Here is a 23,662-nt window from a genome sequence, read left to right as displayed (position 1 = left end):
TACTGCACCTTTATACACGCGCGTAATATTCACGCCTCAGCGAGGAAAAACTTGACACTGACACACTATCCTTTGGTGATTATGTAAGCACCTAATTATTGTATCTCAAATAATTTTGAATCCTCATTTGAGATCAATAGTTATTATTTAAATCTTTTATTCAATATTCAGGACAATATTTTAACAGAAAATGTTTTTCACAGAAAAACTAGAGAGAGCTGCTCAAACAGTCTCTGTATTTCCTCATTTCACTGATGCTGAGGGCTTTTTTCTTTTGTACCTTTGTGTCTATGATTCTATTTTACATGAACAGCACATGCGCCTCCATGCCACTGAGCACTCAGAAAGCATGACCACATCATGTAAAGCTACATGAGGCAAATAGTCGCCGCTAACAAGCCCTAGCCATTTCTCTTTCCTGAAACTCACATGGCTCGCATGTTAAAAATAGAGCATCTGTCTTGTCTTGTGCCCACCGATGTGCATAATTATGAGTCTTAGTGCTCCTCACATGCATGGCCAGTGATCCCATTACCTCCATGGAAACAATAAAGGGTTATGAGAAGGCGTCCATAGTAACCCGGTCTCCCTGGTAAAATCTCTGTCTGTTGCTCATATCCTCTAATAATGGGTTGTATTTGTAAGCCGCCTTTTCATGCCGCTGCTTATTGTCCCTAAAGAGTGAGAGAGTGACTCACCTTATTCCCTAAAGTGAGACTGATCCTTTGATTTAGCGCTGCATTGTGGGAACCATTTCAGTGTTGAGTTCAAAGTCTCGAGAGTTTGCATGGGATAATGAACATGCAGCACAAATATCAGTCCATGTTGAGATCCACAGCATCGTCATACATGTTGTCTAACTGTTGTTGTATAACTGCCTTTTTTTTCTTTTACTGACTGCCTCCGTCTCTCAGATTGTGATCCTATATTTATTAATTTCTCCTATACATGAAGTCTTTGGGTTGTAACTCTGTTGCCCTAAACTGTCTCTGTGATTGTTAATTTTGGACTACAGCAGGTGTTGCCAGTGGCATGTCTTTATATGTATGTTGTCAAACAACCACGCCGGCATAAAACACTAATCCAATCCAATAATATCAGGCTATTTCTATCAACAGTTTATCCATTAAGCCCCACTTCCTAGCCATACTGATATGCTGGCTTTAACAAGAAGAAAGAGGGACTTCCTGCTCCCAGCCAGTTGGCAATCTCCCAGTCTGAAAAGTGAGGCCAATGCAGAAGTGCCTTAAACTTGCACTTGCAGGGGGCGACTCCTCTGGTTGCAAAAAGAAGTCTGATTGCATAGAAGTCTATGAGAAAATGAGCCTACTTCTCACTTGATTTATTACCTCAGTAAACATTGTAAAACATGAGTTTTTGGTCTCAATCGCTAGTTTCAAGTCTTCTTCAATACAGCATGATGTTCATTTAGTAAATGATGGTCCCATTTAGAGTCAAATAGACTATATAACAGGGTATGCTTTAGGGCGTGGCTACCTTGTGATTGACAGGTCGCTACCACTGCGTTGTCCGGTCTGGGAGTTGTCCGTGTTTTTGACTTACAAATTTAACCCCCTCTTACAACTTTAACCATTTCACAGTGTGTTTTCAGTTCATGAAAGTTAATTGTAACATTTTGATCGCCTAAAAATGTCTTATTCAGCGTTCGGTTGTACTTAGCTCCACCCTCTCGTGTCACTTCTGGTTGCAGAAAAAAAACATGGCAACATGGCCAACTTCTTATATACAGTCTATGCTTCCGGCCAAGAAATAGTCCAGCACATTACCCCCTGTGAAATATGAATAAATAAATATAAATATATAAAAATATATAGATAAGATATAAGATATTATAAATGAGCTTTAGCAAAGCTATCTGCCTGCTGAAGAAAGCATTCTTCTTAATAGCTAAAATGTTGAGGGATGAAATATTTTGATATATTTTAAACATTACAGTGTTATGATGAAGAAGAATAAATACAGTATAAGAGGTAATTTTGAAAGGCCATAATAACTCCTGCACCATAAACTCAATCGACCTTGGAACTTTGTAGCGACGGATAGCTTGAAGCTACACTTACAAATTACACTGGTGGATATGGATCAGTGTAATGGATAAACTATAATTAAATGTCAGAATGCTTTAACTCAAACACCACTGCTCTCACACACCACGGGTGCAACTTTGATTAAACTGAAACATTGATGCCTTTTGGTACTCTGTTACAATGTCTTTAATACTAACTGAGCTGAGCATGATGATTAAAGGCTGTATTTGCTAGGGCTAGAGGTGAAGATGAGTTTGTTACTGATTGGCTAATCCTTCTTGGAGGAAGACCATAGACTGTATATAAGAAGTGGACGTATTCACCCATTGGTTAGTGGACTGCCATTTGGAATCCTCAAGTTTGCCACTATGGCTGTCGCCACCTTGGTTTTTTGCAACCACAAGTGACACGAGAGGGTAGAGCTAAGTGCAACCGATCGCTTAATAAGACATTTTTAGGCAACCAAAAAGGTTATAATTAACTTTCATGAACTGAAAACACACTGTGAAAGGGTAATAGTTGTAAGACGAAAACACGGACAACTCCCAGACACGACAACACAGTGGTAGAGACCTGTCAATCACAAGGTAGCCACGTCCTAAAACATACCCTGCTTTATGGTCTATTTGACTCTAAATGGGACCATAATTTACTAAATGAACATCATGCTGTATTGAAGAAAACTTGAAACTAGCGACTGAGACCATAAACTCATGTTTACAATGTTTACTGAGGTAATAAATCAAGTGAGAAGTAGGGTCATTTTCTCATAGACTGCAATATAATCAGACTTCTTTTTGCAACCAGAGGAGTCGCCCCCTGCTGGATATTAGAAAGAATGCAAGTTGAAGGCACTTCTGCATTGGCTTCACTTTTCAGAACCGGCGGTAGCCCACTGAGGAAGATGTGGAATCATAATCTTTTTTTTTTTTTTGATTGGCAGGAGAACCACTGTCGCAGGATTAAGATCCTGGGGGATTGTTACTACTGTGTTTCCGGACTGACCCAACCTAAGACTGACCACGCCCACTGCTGCGTAGAGATGGGTCTGGACATGATCGACACCATAACGTGAGTGTTCATATTTAATTGTATTTAGTATTACATGAATTTATAATCGTGACATTATAAAGTATTATTCTATTAGTGTACACAAATTAAATCATCATCTGTCCATCCATTGTCTGTCTAATAGGAGCGGTAGAAGCTGAAGAAATCTTTCCTTTAATCTTTATTCCATTCTAAACTCTCTTTTTAACCGAGTCCATGCTGAGAGATTTCCTTCAAGTAGAGCAAACTGCAGCCTGATCAGCCATGTGTGCTGTGAGTGAATTCTAACACTGAACATCTGAGTGAGCAGAACTACAGTTGGCTGAGAGGAGAAAAAAAAGGCTGTAATGGAGAAAGAAAATCAGCTTTTTTATTGAGCTTGAAAGAGCTTGTTGTCCTCGCATACCCTGCATAGTTTAGAAGTGGGGGAAAAGACCAAAAGGAAGTGAGAGACTGAGAAGATTAAATCAGAAACGTTCATGACTTGACTAGAAGCCTGTTAATTAAGATTAGACTTTTACCTCAACACTGATTAAATTTAAATGCTCAGTCTTTTTGTTCTTTAGTCTATTTCGAGCAAAGTAGAGCAGTGTTTGTTCCCCGCCACTTCTTGACAGATTGCCACATCTATTTACAAAGAATGCTTGTAGTTACAGTTTTATATTCCTCGCCTGTATCTGACCTCAATCATTACGCATAAAGAATGCTTTTAATAGTAAATTTACGGTTTGTGCTTAAACATACAATGACAAGAGTGGTGGTCTTGCCTATAGGGTCACCTTTAAAACATGCTTGAGAACTTTTCAATATTATGTATAAATGTTTCAGCTTATGACAGACAACATCCTCTCACACCTGTTTCTCATTAACTGTGCTTTCCAATACCCATACTACCATACTATTGAGTATGCCAGAAGAAGATTTAGTATGTCCCAATATGTCAAATGCAGTATGCCAAAAATACCAGAATATCCTGCTATATCAGGTTGCATTTTGCAGTATGCAAGCCAGCATGCTTTTCTGGCTGTACTGACACACAATCCTCTGTGCATGTGTTATATGCATAAGTCTTATTCAATAACTCTGCAGTGCTTATGTACAGTAATGCATTGTTTTAAAGGTAGAACGAGTACTGGAATATTGTACTCAAGTAAAAGTACTGTTACTTTAAAGAAATTTAAAAGTAAAAGTAGCTACTTGTGTACGTTACTGCGTTACATTAAACGCATTTAAGTGGGGGAGGAGGGTGATGATATATGATACTAAAGAGATGAGAGGCTACACAATAGAGGACAGAATAGATGGATCAACATAAGTGGATCAACATCAAACCACCAAAACCAAACCAACAGATGAGCACTCTACAGTCTGTGCAATACAACTGATTATCAATTACATAATATACAGCTGCCTTCCTCAGAGTACCCTGACAAGCATTAGATAGATAGATAGATAGATAGATAGATAGATAGATAGATAGATAGATAGATAGAGAGATAGTTACTTTATTGATGCTGAGGGAAATTCAAGTTTCCAGCATCACAGTTCCATAGTGCAAAACATGTTAGTAAAAAGGCAGTAAAAAAGTTAGTAGTGCAAAGTACAAAGTACAAAAAAACATACCAGATATAAAAAATACAAGGAGATGAAGAAAACTGTTAAAACTGAATATAGTGCAGGGTAACAGCTGTGATACACGACTATTAAAAAAAGTGAATATAGTGCAGAAGAGACTGTTATAAATGAGTATAGTGCAGAAGAGACTGTTAAAAATGAGTATAGTGCAGAAGAGACTGTTAAAAATGAATATAGTGCAGGGTAACTCCAGTAGATTAGTCTATGGAAGTGCACTTAACCAGAAAAGAGACAAAAATCCCACAATTAAACGAAAATGATCAACAATAAATAATGTACTGGATTATTGTACTCAAGTAAAAGTACTGTTACTTTAAAGAAATTTAAAATTTAAAAGTAAAAGTAGCTACTTGTGTACGTTACTGCGTTACATTAAACGCATTTAAGTGGGGGAGGATGGTGATGATATATGATACTAAAGAGATGAGAGGCTACAAAATAGAGGACAGAATAGATTAAATGTCAACGTAAACACAAGTGGATCAACATCAAACCACCAAAACCAAACCAACAGATGAGCACTCTACAGTCTGTGCAATACAACTGATTATCAATTACATAATATACAGCTGCTTTCCTCAGAGTACCCTGACAAGCATTAGATAGATAGATAGATAGATAGATAGTTACTTTATTGATCCCGAGGGAAATTCAAGTTTCCGGCATCACAGTTCTATAGTGCAAAACATGTTAGTAAAAAGGCAGTAAAAAAGTTACAAAAAATACAAGGAGATGAAGAAAACTGTTAAAACTGAATATAGTGCAGGGTAACAGCTGTGATACACGACTATTAAAAAAAGTGAATATAGTGCAGAAGAGACTGTTATAAATGAGTATAGTGCAGAAGAGACTGTTAAAAATGAGTATAGTGCAGAAGAGACTGTTATAAATGAGTATAGTGCAGAAGAGACTGTTAAAAATGAGTATAGTGCAGAAGAGACTGTTAAAAATGAGTATAGTGCAGGGTAACTCCAGTAGCTTAGTCTATGAAAGTGCACTTAACGAGAAAGGAGACAAAAATCCCACAATTAAACAAAAATGATCAACAATAAATAAAAAACAGCTATCAACAGTAGAATAAAACAAAACAAAAAACAGACAAAGTGGACATGTAAATAATATAATAGTGTCCACACACACACACACACAGCAAAGGAGAGACTACACCACGTAGCACGCGCACACGCAATTACGTTGCTAGTTGACGTTGTCGTCTACAGAGTTCAGTGTGTGTTGTTGTTGTCATGTACTCACCGGTCCAGTCTGAACGACTTCTAAAAAAATACTGTTTGACCAGTCCACTCGAAACAACAGAAAGTTCTCACACAGCTAACTGAAGGTAAAGGTTCATCAGTGATCGCAGAAGTCACGGCTGGAGATACTCTGTTAGCATTTCAGACACACCTGCAGCTTCTTCTCTGCTGCAGCTGCTGATTTATCTCCTTTTCTTCATTGTTAATGTCACATTGTGTTATTTTTGTACATATTCTGCTGCTGCCTTTTTATGCTCTGACTAATTATAGATATAGATATAAATATAAATATAGAAAATGACCAGTGTTGTAGTAGTCGTTAATAAGGTGGGTGTACTATTAGGTAGACAGGGCTAGGTTACCGAGGATGAAATGGGTATACTCTTCCTATATATTCAATTCAATTCAATTTTTTTATATAGCGTCAAATCATAACGGAGGTTATCTCAAGACGCTTTTCTACAGTTCTACACCATACTCTATAATTTAGAGACCCAACAAGAGATCCCCCATGAGCATGCATTTGGTGCGACAGTGGCGAGAAAAAACTCCCCTTTAACGGGTAGAAACCTTGGGCAGAACCAGGCTCTACACCCAGATTAGGTTGAGGCAGATGGCTCAACCCTATAAGGGTCAATGACTTTTTTTGCTGATAGGGGGGGTATACTGTAAACCGCCACAAAAAGAGGTGGGTATACTCTGCATAGCTGCGTATACCCTCCACTACACCACTGGACATGACCTTAACCGACCTCACTCCAACACTACATGTGTTCTGTCCCTGCAGGTCGGTAGCAGAGGCCACAGAGGTCAACCTAAACATGCGCGTGGGCTTGCATACAGGTCGGGTGCTGTGTGGCGTGCTGGGCCTCAGGAAATGGCAATATGACGTGTGGTCAAATGATGTGACCCTAGCCAATGTGATGGAGGCTGGAGGACTACCTGGGTCAGTACTGGACATTTTACATGAGCCTCAAACGCTATGGACACTGTACATGCTCACTAATTATGTGAACATTTCTGATATTGTCCTGTATATTTATTAATCAAGAGTCAGTCTTAATGCTAGTGCTTTTGCAGCATTTTAAAAAAGTCTTAGGAGCAGGATTTCAGTCCTTATTTTCACAGTCTCCTGTAACACTCTTCTGCAGATGATCTGCTTAGCACTGTTTGTTCCCATGAGACTACTTGTGTTGTGTATCATTACGTCCCATCTCTGCCTCCGCTCCACAGGAAAGTCCACATCACCAAATCTACGCTGGAGTGCCTAAATGGAGATTATGAGGTGGAGCCTGGAAACGGTCACGAAAGGCACGCCTTCCTCCAAAAACATGAAATTGAAACCTTCTTTATAGTGCCATCTCACCGACGGAAGGTATCGTATTGTAATCCTGTGCTGATGAATGTGTATATTTAGCATGTAGCAGAGGAAAATGATGACAGTTGCATGTTGAGATTACACTTCCTATAAGACGTTGGCCTTAGTTGAACCCTTTATTACCCAGACAGTGTGTACACATTAGCAAAGCTTCTGCAGGATGTATATGCTAATCAGTATTAATGGACTTATGTGGTAAGTCAGAGTAGGCCAGGGTTAAAGAAGCAGACTGACCTGTCTTTACCTCTATGCAAATATCTACAGTAAAACCTTCGAATAGAAACATAGTGTTGACTAAAGCATCATATGATGGAGCTATCACACATTTGTTGTTGAGCCGATCTCACTTCCAGCTTGTAAGGAATTGAATCTATCATCTCAAATCTGCAGAGTCCTGCAAACTAACAGAGATAATATGTGTGTGTGTCAGTGCATACGCATAAACATGCACCTCGCCAACAGATGTGCCACAAGCAGCTGGAGAGGGAATTTCAGTCTTGGTTCTGTATTATTATTCTCCTCTATTCCTACCTCTCCTCTCTTCCTTCCTCTCCTCCTACCTCTCCTCACCTCTACTCTCCTTCCTACCTCTCCTCTCCTCCTACCTCTCCTTTCCTTCCACCTGTCCTTTCCTTCTACCTCTCCTTTCCTCTTACATCTCTCCTATCCTCTCCTCTCCTCTCCTCTCCTCCTTTCTCTCTTCTCCTCCTTATTCCTTGCAGCAGGTTTTATGTTATGCAATATGAGGCTTGCACATAGGTTATCCGGGTTCTTATATGAACCTGTAACATCCCAGTTGCGTGTATTTTTCTTCGGTATGCGGGAGACTTTGCTAATCCTCTTAATAAAGCTGATCGTTAGACTTCATCAAAGACATGGCTCAGAGAAAGATGTGCCCTGACTAAGCTGTGTTTGGATAGGCTGCTACTCACTCTGTTATTGTGCCTTTAATTTCTCCTGTTTAGGGACACGCCTTCAACGCTGTGCATCGAACTAAACATATACGTCTTACTACAAATGACATTTCCTCTAACTCTTTAATCTTTATCAGAAATAGCTTTATAATAAAAATGAGGGCAGCAAAGTGCTAAAACTATTAAAACCACCTAAGGGATTGACCTACCTTATCTTAACCACGTTCTAGTGAAATTCCTGAGCCTGATTATAATGATTGCATGCGTGTGAGTGCATGAGCATGTGTGCACGTGCGTACTGTCCAGTGCCTGTGCATGATTTATAGACCCTTACATAATATATATCACTGTGTGGGGTATCATGACTAAATCCTTGTTCCCGTCTCTTATCTGGTGACAGATATTCCCAGGATTGATTCTTTCGGATATAAAGCCCGCCAAAAAGATGAAGTTCAAAACTGTGTGCTACTTACTAGTGCAGCTTATGCACTGCAGGAAGATGTTCAAGGCTGAGATTCCCTTCTCCAATGTCATGAACTGCGAGGACGGTGATAAGGTATAAACTCTCAGTGTCTGTGTTGACGTTTCTGTGTTTGTTCGTTCTGTGATATACGTAAATAGACAGAAAAATAGATACATTCTGAATGTGTAGAGTAAGTGGTGAAAACTACTTTATTAACAATATCTTTCAGGTAAATGCTTTCTGTATAACTGTACAGCAATTAAGATACATTTAAAGCTATTCTTTATATTAAACATTTTTATTTCATTTATACTCCTGGGTGTCTTGTAAAAAGCCTCACTTCAGGTCATGCCACGACATTTCAACACCAGGATTTGGCTGTTCCACAATGTAAATTTGTTAAGACACGATCTTAAGCTCTACAGAACAGTATTCCAACAGATAGGAGTTGTGGGTCATCCAAGGGGACAAACATTCGAGGAGCAACAATGCGTGTTCATGGATTCCTTCATGATTTAGTAGCTTTCTTGGACATACAGTAGATATTAGCATGTGCAAGAGAGACTCCAACGCTTTTACACAAATGTTCTCTGTCACCTCTTTGAACATTGGACATTGCACTCTTGTAGTGATATTTGTCGCACAGCCAGTTCCTTCTAGCCATCTTCAACAGATCTTTGCTGTAGACTCGGAATTAGAGCTGAAACGATTCATTTATTAGTTTATTGACGGAAAAGGAATCTATTTTGATAATCCATTAATCAGTTTTATTTGTTTTATGTTATAGTTAACTGTATATTTTGGGGGTTTTGTTGCAAGCAGTTTGCAGGTGTCACCTTGTGCTTTAGGAAATTGCGGTTGTCACTATTTTATAGATAAAATCATGAATCAAGGAAATAATTGGCAAATTAATCCAGTGTTTCTCAACCTTTTCGAGTCGCGACCCCCCCCTTTTGTTAACTTTTGTTTAATTTGAACAGCTAGCACCTAGGCATTGTCCAATGTGCTCCAGGCACTGTGGATTTTTTTATATGTTTTGTGACTTTTTCTCTCCCCCTGATCTGCAGGAAATCCCCCGTCAGACACTCATGTGCACGCCCACTTTGACTCTCACAAACACTCAATAAAATCTATTCTGAGGCAAATTATATCACCCACACAGGCGATGTAATGTAAAAAACATTCCACAATCTAAAATGTGTTGTTTTATTTTTAGTATGTTATTTTATTTATTTCTCCACAAACATTTGGTGACCCCCAGAAATGCTCTTGCGACTCCCTTGGTGGGTCCCGACCCCAGGTTAAGAGCCACTGGATTAATCTATAATGAAAATAATCATTAGTTAGAGCCCTTATCTGAATTGACTCTCTTAGAGTTGACTCTGTTGGTGACATGGAAATCATGACGCCCAATATTCCCCTTCATAGAAGTCACTATCCTAGATCCATGCTTACACTGAATGTGCTATGAATTAGCTGAATTAACAAACCACAGTTAAGGAGAAAATAATTTGTGGTAATTAAAAGTCTTAAAGACTTGCTCTAGCAACTGTACATTTGAGTCAGTATATAAATATATGGCTTTCACAGGATGTATACTTTGTCGTAAGAAGATAGGGAGTGATGGTAAGCGATGATCCTATCATCTATAATGACCTCAGCATGTCGCTCCTGCCAGCGACCAACGCACCACGTCCCCCACGCACATACTGTCAGTGACACTGGCAATCTGGCCAAATGTCAAAGAGCTTACTTGACCTTGTGTGCCCAAAAAGAAATCCTGTAGCTTGGCAGCTGTACAATTCTTGCACCAGCTGTTTTAATCCAGATTTTCAGGTGTGTGTGTGTGTGTTTGTTTGTTTGTATGTGCGTGTGTGTTGGCTATTTATTTTTCTTGTTGTGGTGACAAACAACTGATCATATCATCAAATGTGGGGACTCACTTCCCCCCAACAATGTCTACACAAGAATAGTAGTTTGACTATAAGCATCATCTTGTGGCTGCATCCAGTAGATCTCTACCTCTCACTGTCTCCTCTCAGATCTACATTAGTAGTAATGACAACATCCTCACACCGCAGACAGAAGGCACATTAGTATAAAACGAAAGACAAATGGAAAAGTGGTGGCAGGTTAAGTCATACATGCACCTTCTACTGAATGGTGATTCTGCATTCAGGCCACACACACTTGAATTGTGTGAAATGACATATGCATTCAAGGCACGGAGGGGAGCAATATGAGGGACAAGGGATGAATGAATAGGATTTTTGGTGCAGCAGACATGATGTGTCCTGTGCTACAATATGGAATATAAGGAGAAGTCGGCATCAGCAGGTCACTGTGCTGCTGCCGCATGAATAACAAAACGAGAGCGTGAGGGAGGCACAGAGAAATAAGGTGGGGGAAATGGAGAGGTAGGTAAAGGAAGAAGAAAGACTAGATAGAAGGAGGGACGACTAAAGGAAGTAAGGAAGAAAATATGAAGCGAGGAAGTAAAGCAGGAGGTAAGGATGAAGAGAAAGAAAAGCAGGAAGAAAGGTAGAATAGACTTATGCAGAAAAGGAAAGAAGAGAGAAAGGAAATATAGACAGGAGCAGGGAAGGAAAGAGGGAGTAAGGAAGAACATACAGAATCAGGGAAGGAAGGAGGCAGGGAGAAAGGAGGGGAACTAAGGAAGAATAGGTAACCAAGGAAGGAAAAAAGGGGGTAAGGAAAGATGGAAGTAGGGAAGAACATGCGGAAGCAAGGAAGGTAGTAAGGAACGATGTATGGAAGCAGGGAAGGAAAGAAGGAAGTAAGGAAGAATATAAAGCAAGGAAGGAAGGAAGAAATAATATACTGATGCAGGGAAGGAAAGAATAGATGTAAACAGGGCGGGAAAGAAGGACGTAAGGAAGAAGGACTGAAAGAAAAAGAGGAAAACAAGGAAGTGAGTGAGTTGTACACATTGATGTCATGAACTCATGAACACTCATGCTCACCCTTTGCTCCCCTACTGGACCACTGAGCTACACAAGTCATCCAACGTGATCACTTACATGTACACACACACCAACCTACACACACACACACACACACACACACATCCACTCCGCCATGTTAACTCTCTGGCTTTGCTCCAATGCCCAATGTTTTGCAAAGCTGCTCACTTTGGCTGCCGAAGACATTTAGACACAGCGGGGTGCATTCGGTAATGAAGTTAAGTGTGAAGGCAATGTCCTAATCTGAAAGTATAATCAGCTGCCCGTGTTTATTGTTGACTCTTATTCGCCCTTGTTCCTAATATGATAATACTCCAGTAGTGCAGAGAATACAGGGCGCTGCACTGCAGCCTATTTATCACACTGTTGTTTTTCCAAGTTCGACATTTTCGGTGAAGATATTTAAGTTTTTTTTTTTTTATCTCCACTAGCGGAGGGCCATGCGGACGGCTCCACAGAAGCTGAGGAATCGCACCAACACAAACCAGGCTAATGTGGTCCAGAGCAGCCCCAGAACCCGGGTCAACCGCTACATCGGCCGTCTGATCGAGGCCCGCCAGACCGAGTCGGACACGGCGGATCTCAACTTCCTCACACTCATGTATAAGTGCTCTGAGCGCGAGCAGAGGGTGAGGGACTTTAGACACTGCAGACACACACTACACCTGTACATGAATGAATTTTGTTACTTACTCTTATCTGTTCTCATAGTACCACCAGGTTCCTGATGAGTACTTCACCAGCGCGGTGGTCCTCTCTCTGATCCTAGCTGCCTTGTTTGGCCTTGTCTATCTTCTCATCATACCACAGTATGTACAACAGATTCTGCTGTTGTCCCTTCTTCTTCTCTCTAGTGCTTTTTCTCTCTCCATTTATCTCTCAGGTCTTTTCTCTTTATTAACTAACCCCTAACCCCTTCTTCTTCTTCTCTCCTCTTTTTCCCACTCAGGGGCACAGTGGTACTTGTCCTTCTCGTCTTCTGCATCTGTTTCCTAGTAGCTTGTATCATGTACCTGCATATCACTAGAGTACAGGTAAATACACCTGCTTTCTTATCCCTCTTGTCTTCCTTTCCTCGTTCACTTTTTTTACTCACACATTAACATTTTTGCTGACTAAAGAGAAATAAATGTATTTCATAAAGCCATGTAATAACGATTCAGTATTCATTGGCTTCCAGATTACTTTCTAAGCCCCTGTGCTGTATTTAAATGCAGATGGCTAGTCTTTTAATTTCAGCTTTTGTTGAGGTTGATAGTCGTCCTCAAAGCTCCTGACCACATCAGTTTGAACGTTTTTTACAGGTTCATGTCCTCCCTCTCTTTCTCTCTCTGTTCTTACTCACATTATTTACCTCATGCTACTCCAATCAGATGATTTAAAGTCCTTTTCCCGTGTATTATTCTTACAGCTACTAACACACATTGTCCCATTGTAGCCTTGCCGTATATTAAAGGGGACATATCATGAAAAACTGACTTTTTTCAGTGCTTGTGCACATACATTTGGCTATCTGGAGTGCCTACCAACCCACAAACTGTGAAACAAGACAACCCAGTCAGTTTTTTGTGGGCTGTCTAGATCAGAAAACATGTGATTCAACAAGCCATTCAGATTTGGCTCCCCTTCCTATGTCACATGCAGGCTCATTAGAATATACCAGCCCAGTCGCACAAAAAGGCATGTGAATAACCCAAAAACATGCAAGCAAATGTGTGTAATAAGAACACCGTTATTGATTTTGACGTGTCATTTGTATGCCATGTAGTCTGTACTGACTGCAATGTAAATGCATCTGCAGGAATATGCTCCGCTCAGAGCTAGTGACGTAGAATAAAAAGTGAGAAAGACCGTTTCTGGCAGGAGGGTGGGAGGGGAGGGGAGGTGGGTGAGTCCAGCAAACACACGACTTTCCACCAGGAGACCAGTGTTTTGTTTTGTAAGTTAGTGACGTTTGTGACGTGTTTTCCGTACTTATGTTACGTTGTTTCCGTACATATTATACTTAGTTTACGTACTTATTTTAAGGCCAAACATGACGTTTTTCCTAAACCTAAGTGAGTGGTTAAAGAGACAGGCGCTAAAACAGAGCATTTCAGACAGGAGGTGAATATAGACAGACAGTATGTAAACATGTTCTAGTAGAAACCCCAAATACAAGTATGAACCTGAAAATGAGCATGATATGTCCCCTTCACATATATAGTATCATATATGTACAATATAAATGTGTTTTTTTTTTATTTATATTACTATAAATGTTCATCATGGTGTCCGTCTCCTTCTTCTAACTATTCTTTGTTTTTTTCTCTCAGTGTTTTCCAGGGTGCCTGACCATTCAGATTCGCACTGCTCTCTGTATTCTCATAGTGCTCTTAATCTACGCTGTGGCCCAGGCCTGCGTGGTAAGTGGGAAAGGCAACAGTAAAAATGTAATCCACCAAAAATGACCCACCCTACTGCCAACCAGTGAGAAAAATGTCGACATGTTTTGGGCAGTAATTGTAGTTCCCTTCCTATCATCTTTATGCATATGTATTTTCTTGTTTGCCTCTGTCAGGTGGGCTGTATGCCCTGGTTGTGGGGTAGTGCCAACACCAACAGCTCCATCGTCATCATTGATTTGGACAGCGGCACCAACCACACCATGGCGGAGCTGCCTTGCGACGGCGCCCGCTACGCCTTTCTGTCCTGTGTGGTGGGCACACTCACCCTGGCACTTTTCCTGCGGGTCTCCTGGCTGCCAAAGATGGTGCTAATGCTCCTTCTGGGGGTGCTGTATGTCACCGTGTTGGAGCTCAGTGGCTTTCGGAAGTCTGCGGGGTGAGAGGTTCACGGCACAACATGACCACAGACACCAGACGCGCATAAATCATGCAAAAACACTGCTTGTTTTGTCATTTCCTGAAGATACACGAGGCAACGATTGGCTGTTTTTTTGTGTTTAATCTGGAGAAGGGGCAGATAACCAGGAGTTTGGGAGAACATTTATGTGCTGGGATGTATATATGTGTGTGTGGAGGAGTCTTTGCTTGTCTGCAGCCCACACACACTCTTTCATTTTCCACCCTTTGAAGCAGCACATGTGCTCATTAGTTCCAAATCAGAAACCTGAAAGGACAATGTGGGCTGGATGATGGGAGCGTGTTAGCTGTCTCAACCCAGTACCGAGGGGCCCCGGCCAATTTTATTGGAGCTCAGATCAGAAATATGCGCCTGAAAAGTGATTATGTTGAATTTGTGAAGGTTATTAAGATAAAGATCTCTTTTGAAAAGCTAATTTTGTTTAGATGCAGTTGTGTTTCAGTAAGTAATATAATATTGTATGGTCCAACATTTCATTTATATGTTTTCTTTAATTTAATATTTTATTTTGATGTAAATAAAATATATATTTATTTAATAAAACTTAACTCACGATTTCTCCAGACACTGTGGGGGGTCCATTCAACCCTCATATGTAGTTTTCTGTGTGGTCCAGTCCAGCGCTGACTTGTAATGTGTGTTGGTCTCTTCCACAGTGGGGGGTCCCTCCACATCCGGGGTTACGAGCCCATCCTGTCTCTGTTGCTCTTCGTCAGTGCCCTGGCCCTCCACTCCAGGCAGCTGGACCTCAAACTACGCTTGGACTTCCTATGGGCTGTGCAGGTCAGGAAGTGTGTGTATCAGTGTGTCCAGAGTGGATGTTGAGAGGCTTACATCTCATTACTATGATATATGTTTTAATCAGTGGTGGAAGACATATTAAGACCTTTTACTTAAGTAAAAGTAGCAGTACTACAGTGTAAAAATACTTTGTTACAAATAAAAGTCCTGCATTCAAAGTCATACTTAAGTTAAAGAACAAGCATCAAAATATACTTAAAGTGTCAAAATTAGAAGTACTCATTATGCAGAATGGCCTATTTTGGCATAATATATATTATATTATTGAATTATAACTAGTGATGCATACATTCGTCACTTAAATGTTGCAGCTGGTGAATGCGGAGCTAAGTTTAAGTACTTTATATACTGCTGGGTTACTTAACCTGTGATAATATATCATAAAGTATTAGTTTATTTATATTTATTTTATTTTATACTAATAATGAACATGCAAAGTAACTAGTTACTAAAGCTGTCAAATAAATGTAGTGGAGTAAAAAGTACAATATTTGGTTAAGTAGAAGTGTAAAGTTACACAAAATGTAAATACTCAAGTAAAGTACAAGTACCTCATAATTGTACTTAAGTACAGTCCTTGAGTAAATGTACTTAGTTACATTCCACCACTGGTTTTAATTAGGGCTGTCAATCGATTAAAGTTAGTTAATCACACATTTTTATCTGTTCAAAATGTACCTTAAAGGGAGATTTGTCAAGTATTTAATACTCTTATCAACATGGGAGTGGGCAAATATATTTGCTTTATGCAAATGTATGTACAGTATATATTTATTACTGGAAATCGATTAACAACACAAACAAATTACAAATATTGTCCATCACAGGTACTGCAATTTGCATAACAAATATGCTTAAATCATAACATGGCAAACTCAAGCCCAACAGGCAACAACAGCTGTCGATTCAATTTCAATTCAATTCAATTCAATTTATTTTTATATAGCGTCAAATCATAACAGAAGTTATCTCGAGACACTTTATATATAGAGCAGGTCTTAGACCGTACACCATAGTTTAGAGACCCAACAAGATCCACCAAGCGCGCTGTGGCCAGGAAAAACTCCCCGTTTAGTGGGAAGAAACCTGGAGCAGGCTCTGGGTGGGAGGTCATCTGCCGAGACCGGTTGGGGGGATAGATAGATAGAGAGAGAGAGAGAGAGAGAGAGAGAGAGAGAGAGAGAGAGAGAGAGAGAGAGAGAAGAAGTCAGTGTGCTGACTTGACTATGACTTGCCCCAAACTGCATGTGATTATCATAAAGTGGGCATGTCTGTTAAGAGGAGACTCGTGGGTACCCATAGAACCCATTTTCATTCACATATCTTGAGGTCAGAGGTCAAGGGACCCCTTTGAAAATGGCCATGCCAGTTTTTCCTCGCCAAAATTTTGTGTTAGTTTGGAGCGTTATTGAACCTCCTTCGTGACGAGCTAGTATGACATGCTGAAGTACTTTATATACTGCAGGGTAACTTAACCTGTGATAATACATCATAATGTATTAGTTGATTTTTTTTTTAATATTTTCTATTAATAATCTGAGTGGAGTAAAAGTATAAAGTAACATAAACTGTAAATACTCAAGTAAAGTACAAGTACCTCATAATTCTACTTAAGTACAGTACTTGAGTAAATGTACTTAGTTACATTCCACCACTGGTTTTAATAGAAGTGTGCTGTAGAAATGCTGCCATTTCAACTTTGAAATATGTAAACCATTGTGGTCTGTATGGAGGATTTGTATTTATAGGCTGCCATCTGTCTGTACTTTGGCAAAAACGAGGGTAAGAAGCTTGTTTTCATTTGGTGCCAAGCGTGTAAAAAACCCCACTATTTTGCATAGTGGGATTGCAAAAGCTGAATTTTAAGCCATCTAATCATTTAACTAGCAGCATTAGTCATGTAATGTACCTAAATATGACTCATACAGTCCATGTTGTAAGGTCTTTTACTGACCCCATGTGGTGAAAACATGGAACAAGCAACAATCCTCATGGCTGTATATTTTTGTGTGTTTGCTACCTTTGCTGTCAGGCGGAAGAGGATAGAGACGGCATGGAGAAGGTCAAGCTGGACAACAGGAGGATCCTCTTCAACCTTCTGCCCGCACACGTGGCTCAACACTTCCTCTTGTCCAACCCCAGGAACATGGTGAGCCTCGCTAATAGACAGGCAGACAGACAAACAGACAAACAGGTAGATAAACAGACAAACAAAACATGAATCAGAAGACTTCACAGGATGTTATTTTATACTGCTATACTGTATTCTTTTTTTTATGCATCAGGATTTATACTACCAGTCCTACGCACAAGTCGGCGTCCTGTTTGCCTCGATCCCGAACTTCAACGATTTCTACATCGAGCTTGACGGCAACAACATGGGAGTGGAGTGCCTGCGACTACTGAACGAGATCATCGCTGACTTTGATGAGGTGGGATGCCGATTTTTTGTTCCTCGACATTGGACATCTGGGAGATTTGTGTTGCATTGTGTGTTTATTTGAACGTATGTGTTGCAGCTCATGGATAAGGAGTGCTACAAAGACATAGAAAAGATCAAAACCATTGGCAGCACATACATGGCAGCTGTGGGCCTCGTCCCAACCATCGGTACCAAGGTGCCATGTCATTTTTTCGCTTGCACAAGTATAAATGGATGTAGTACATTATAATGAAGACAATATGAGGGATCATTTCATGCATCGATACTAACTGCTTCTGTGTACTTCTCCACTTTAGGCCAAAAAATCTGTTTACGACCATCTGAGCACAATAGCAGACTACGCCATTGAGATGTTTGACGTTTTGGATGAAATCAACTATCAGTCGTACAATGAGTTTGTGTTGAGAGTGGGTACGTCCAACCTTGTATTAAACTCTTAACACAGTCATAGTGTGACTAAGAGAAATCTCAGTTGGACAGTATTTTGTATTTGTTTACCGTGTTCTTGTGTTTGTGCAGGTATCAATGTGGGTCCAGTGGTTGCGGGGGTGATCGGGGCGCGGCGACCTCAGTATGACATCTGGGGGAACACAGTCAATGTGGCAAGCAGGATGGACAGCACCGGAGTACCGGGGAAGATACAGGTATCCAACGCACCTTAGATTACAATATTTAAAGGGACTGTTTATAACTTCTTACACGTATAAATCACCCGGGTCGGTTTCCCATGCGCGCTTGCATATGCGTGCTCGCGTGTGGCCGGAGTCTCTGCTGTACTCTGCTCCTCTGGCTGCACTCAGCTCGCGCCACCTCACGTGCATGCGCGCACACTACACACTGCAGAAGAGTTAGTTTAGCTCTGAGAATATCTAGTGAACGTGGACGTTTGTGTAGAAATAACTGCTGCAGCTCCTCCAGACCAACAGAGTTTTTCCGTGCCTTGTGAAGTGACGGGACTCCGCAGCGAGAAACGTTATTGTCTCCAACCGCGGCCGGAGGGAGACACCAGCACCTGGTTGGAGACGATAACGTTTCTCTTCCTGCTTCAGACCCGGAGGCTGAAGCAGGAAAAGCCAACACTAGGATCAGCAGTGATTCATGGAGAGATCTTCGTCTGGTCAGCTAACATTACTGCCAAGCAGGTGAAATATAGAGTGATATTGTGGTTTTAGCTGACGTGTGTCACCTCACTGTTTTGAGCAATGCTCGTTCATGTCTATTTAGAGCGAGCAAGTGTGAACCCGACGCTGACTTTCGTTGACTTAACGGCCACAGGTGTCGCTGTTAACAAGCATTTCTGAATCTTAAAAACAGTCCCTTAATTATAAGAAAAGTTTGGTTTACACACAATGCTTATAGGGAAAACTGGATAAAAAAAAAATAATAATTACAGTTGTAAAGGTGAAATTTATATAAAAACACAAAACTAATAAAAAAACATATATATGTCTAAGTAGACCAACATGAATCAGGAGCCCAAGTTTGATGTATTTGATGCAATAAAACATGTGTTTTTACACAATGAGATTTTGGATTTTGGATATTACGATATCCAAAATCTAGTCTCCTATCACGATATCAATATAATATCAATATATCGCCCAGCCCCAAAATAAATATACACATTATGTTTTATTTTGATATTAGATTTAACTTTGTTGAACCCCAAGAGAGAACTGAGTGTTTTCCTACAGTAGTTTATGTTTGTTTCCTTGTTTTTATAATACTAGGTTACCGAAGAGGTCTATCGCCTGCTGAACACCAACTATGACCTGGTGTGCCGCGGCAAAGTCAGCGTCAAGGGCAAAGGTGAGATGCTGACCTACTTCCTGGAGGGCAAGGTCCAGGGCGTGGGCACCGTTGTCACTTCTTCGGTTATGCGTTCGGCCAGCCTGGCGCGCCGGATCCACTCCTGTGGCAAGACGAGCGTCCCGACCAACCTGGGCGGGACCAACTTCGGCAGCGTCTCCTCCGCCGCCAGCCTGACCGCTCACGCCAGCATGGGCAGCAACATTCAGATGAACACCGCCAACTGCAGCAACAGCCAAGCGCCATGCCTGCCCTCGTCCTGCGTGCCCGCGGTGGGCGAGGAGGACGAGGAGGACTTAGAGGTGACGCAGATTCAGATTGAAGCCGGTGTTGCAGAAGTAGCAGTGTAGGAAGAGAGACAAGACTACAAAGTTCACTGAAAAAAGGAAAAGAAAAGCCTGGTTGGATGCCTGGAGAAGACAGGGCTGTCCAGGTGTTTCCTATAAATCCTGAGCTACTGGCACAACCCAGAATATGCTCATTCAGGATATGAACTTCGGGAGAAATGACGTGGTGATGCGGACAATCATACTCACTTAGGGATTTTTAACTGCTCTTGGAAGACAAACATGGAGTGAAGAAAGATACCCGGAACTTCAAATCCTCTTTTTAACATCTCTATACCAGATGATTAGATTTGTGGTGTTCCTGGGTTCCCTCAGATCCAGGTATAACGTGCATCTTTGTTTTCTATGTAGCACATATTCCACGTATAAGGGATATGTGCATTGATATCCAGAAAAAAGACTGATCATGCTATTGCTTTTGCACTGTCTTTCCGATTATGCCAAGGATACATTGCATTATTTACAGTTTAAAACGGTGTTGTTTCTTTTTTTGGTGTGTGTAAGCATGCATGTGTGTACTTGTGAGTGGGTGTATGCATGTGTGGTTAATTCTGAATTGTAATGAAACAGCACAAAATACTTTTTTTATACTCAGAGCTCACTGGATGAAATAGGCTTTTTTTGAGACATATTTACAGTTAATAGTGCATGACTTTTTAAGAGTTGACACAGCCATAGTAACGGTACTCCTGTTGAAAGAAAACCAAAGTATTGAGCTTTCCATAGATCTTTAGTTTTACTGGTTACATTGCCTCAACATACAAGATACAAGAGAAAAGGTTGCAGTAGGTTGAACATATTTGGCATATGGGGCTTTTACAAACGTCATCAACAGACTTATAAAAGTGTCTTTTTGAGGGAATAAGGTTTCCTGAATATCTGATGTTATTTGCCCTGATTCACAATAGTTTAAAGGGATAGTTTGGGTGTTTTGAAGTGGGTTGTAGTTATCCATAGTCAGTGTATTACCTACAGTAGATGATGTTTGGCGCGCCCCCAGCTTGGAGAAGCTGACAGTAGTTACCGCACAGAAGCAAAGCAACGGGACGGGGCCAGCAAAACATATTTTAGACACCTAATAAGTATGCCCACCAAAAAAAAATCAACATCAGTTTAAGTAAATGGTAAATGGACTTGCATTTATACAGTATAGCACCTTTCTAGTCTTCCGACCATTCCAAGCGCTTGCTACTTGTCAGCATTCACCCATTCACACACACACACACTCATATACTGATGGCAGAGGCTGCCATGCAAGATGCCAACCGGCCCATCAGGATCTAATCTAAATACTCATTCACACACCGATGGCACTGCCTTCTGGAGCAATTTGAGGTTAAGTATCTTGCAATTCGACACTTCCACATGTGGACTGGAGGAGCAGGGGATCAAACCACCAACCTTCCGATTGGTGGATGACCCGCTCCATCTCCGAACCACAGCCACCCCAGTGTACGCTATATTTAGAATATTTTTCACCGCTTTACCTTGCCGTCAGACAGCCCTTTCCAATGGGGAACTGAAGCCGTTGTATCCATCTATGCTCTTGCCAAAGCCACCAGACTCCATTGAAAAAAACTGCAATTTTACCTTGAAGAACACAGAAATTGCTTGCCTCGATCGGTTAGTTCGTTTGTGCTATTGTGTAACTTTGAATTTGTGCTAATGTGTAACTTCGGTGAATCCGAACTTAACAAAATCACTCAATACCACAAACAAACTAACCAATCGAGGCAGCGGTAGACCAGCAGCTCCCGTGTTTTGCAAGGTAAAATTACAGTTTTTTTCAATGGAGTCTGGTTGCTCTTGCAAGAGCATAGACAATGGCTTCACATAGACTGTATAGCTGTCTCACAGCAGGGTAAACCGGTGAAAATATTTTAAATATAGCGAACATTTAAACTGATATTGATTTTTTTTAGGTGGCTAAAATACGTTTTGCTGCCGGCCTCGTCCACAGCAGTACATTGTTTTGCTTCCGTGTGGTAACTCTGTCTGTTTCTCTGAACCGTCATTTACTCTAGGTAATACACTGACTGACTGACTGGCTATGGATAAGTACACTTAAAAACACCCAAACTATCCCTTTAATATAATGTGGCGTGTGTTAAGTCTACACACAGACAGTGGTGACTTGGACACTGAGTAAAGTTCAATGAAAGGAACAGAGGAAAAGTGTGTCGAGTTGGATGTGTGCTGCTATGGAAACAAGTTATTGCCAAAACTGGAGCGGCCACAAAGTACGATCAACATCCCAGGACCAATAACACCCCTATACTGTATATGGTGCAAACATATATGTAGATATCCAGGAAGAGAGCACATACATTTGCTTAAGCACATACAATAAGCACACGACCTCTACAAATGCACGACCTAGTCCTTTAGCCTTTCAAATGCTCCATGTACATTGACACATTTTCTCAGAAACTTTGGTGCAGTGTCTGGCTACCGTCGTCTTTCAGGCATACATTACTCCAGCTTTTTTCGCTATATTTAAGCTACATTTTGAGTTTTCCTCAACAAAAAAAAAAGCTTTAGCATGTCTCTCAGATACAGTCTCAGAAATGCGAGGCACTTCAGATATCTTTGTAGCCTATATCTTTATCAGCGTCGAACTTTCACTTGATCTGCAAAAGTGTAAATACATCATGTTTCAAGTTTTTGCCTTACTCAATAAGCTTACAGTGATTGCAACCTGCCTTTTTAGATATATTCACTTTGATATGCAGATCATACTTTTTGTAAATAGCCAAAAAGCTGTAAACTATGTTGTATCTTGTACAGTGTAAAGTTGGGTTATTGAATATTTTGTAATAAAGACAATATTGGTGTATAAAATATCAAATGAGTATGACTATGAATGTCAAAAGATGTACAAAATGTTGGCTAAAACAAGTATGGGATTATGGTTGAGGGTGTGAATGAAGATCTTTTTGTTGATTTTTAGGATGAGCCATATGAGGATTCAATCTAAAACACAATATTTGCACTTTGTCCCCCAGACCTCGAATGCAGCATGCGGCACAGCACACGATCAAATATAACTTTTTAGAGGGCCGTTTTCCCTGTTAGTTCCACTCTATAAAATTTAATTTCTCACACCTTCGTTTATGGCTTTTAAAATAACAACTTTCACTCTACGCAGCAAAATATGGCAGACAATGACAGGTTTATTATGCCAAGTTGTGGACTTCCACAACCCGCAGCCAGATGAATGTCACCATTTCCCAAACACTGAGCGGGGGCCAAAAGTGTTTTCCTAGCGTTGAATTTATCTCAGGTTCACTCAGTGTAACAGTTGAGTCAACAAACGCCTGGCTTGCTCAACCATTTTCAGTACAGTACAGAGTTGGGATTATTTTGCTTTGGAAAGAAAAGTAACAAATTCTGAGTAGTGATTCATAAATTGCGCTAAAATGTAATATTGATGTATCCCGGAGGAGTTCCTACTTGACAGAAAATAGCTATAAAGTGCAGATGTTGTTGTCAACGTCATGGTACACATTCCCGGACTCCAAGCTGGAGTTGACATTATGAAGCAATGAAGGGAAATCAAGGTGAATGACGGTTCACAAATAACACTCCCCCTCGTGTCATAGGGGCTAAAATGGGTCAACATGAGTAAATGAGGTTGTGGAGTGTCAACAATTGAATTTTGACCCAATTAAA

General features: G+C 40.6%; 1 protein-coding gene across 2 annotated transcripts in view; it reads left to right on the top strand.

The window, feature by feature from the left end:
- Positions 1 to 21,219, top strand: part of LOC141777289 (adenylate cyclase type 1-like) — a 51,888-nt gene extending 30,669 nt beyond the window's left edge. Inside the window, exons 5-20 of one of the 2 annotated variants that reach the window (XM_074651417.1) lie at positions 2,992 to 3,119; positions 6,774 to 6,932; positions 7,220 to 7,361; positions 8,679 to 8,834; positions 12,157 to 12,354; positions 12,437 to 12,534; positions 12,675 to 12,759; positions 14,041 to 14,130; positions 14,286 to 14,548; positions 15,247 to 15,373; positions 17,424 to 17,585; positions 17,677 to 17,823; positions 17,911 to 18,009; positions 18,131 to 18,245; positions 18,354 to 18,478; positions 19,565 to 21,219. In XM_074651417.1, the coding sequence (XP_074507518.1) occupies positions 2,992 to 3,119; positions 6,774 to 6,932; positions 7,220 to 7,361; positions 8,679 to 8,834; positions 12,157 to 12,354; positions 12,437 to 12,534; positions 12,675 to 12,759; positions 14,041 to 14,130; positions 14,286 to 14,548; positions 15,247 to 15,373; positions 17,424 to 17,585; positions 17,677 to 17,823; positions 17,911 to 18,009; positions 18,131 to 18,245; positions 18,354 to 18,478; positions 19,565 to 19,993 (2,523 nt within the window). In that variant the 3' untranslated portion in view covers positions 19,994 to 21,219. The remainder of the gene's footprint in view (positions 1 to 2,991; positions 3,120 to 6,773; positions 6,933 to 7,219; positions 7,362 to 8,678; positions 8,835 to 12,156; positions 12,355 to 12,436; positions 12,535 to 12,674; positions 12,760 to 14,040; positions 14,131 to 14,285; positions 14,549 to 15,246; positions 15,374 to 17,423; positions 17,586 to 17,676; positions 17,824 to 17,910; positions 18,010 to 18,130; positions 18,246 to 18,353; positions 18,479 to 19,564) is intronic. The other variant, XM_074651418.1, reaches the window with a different exon arrangement.
- The last annotated feature ends 2,443 nt before the right edge of the window (positions 21,220 to 23,662 follow it).

The sequence above is a fragment of the Sebastes fasciatus genome, chromosome 11 (assembly GCF_043250625.1).
Source record: "Sebastes fasciatus isolate fSebFas1 chromosome 11, fSebFas1.pri, whole genome shotgun sequence".
NCBI classification, from domain to species: Eukaryota; Metazoa; Chordata; class Actinopteri; order Perciformes; family Sebastidae; genus Sebastes; species Sebastes fasciatus.
This window is presented reverse-complemented; position numbering and strand designations above follow the sequence as displayed.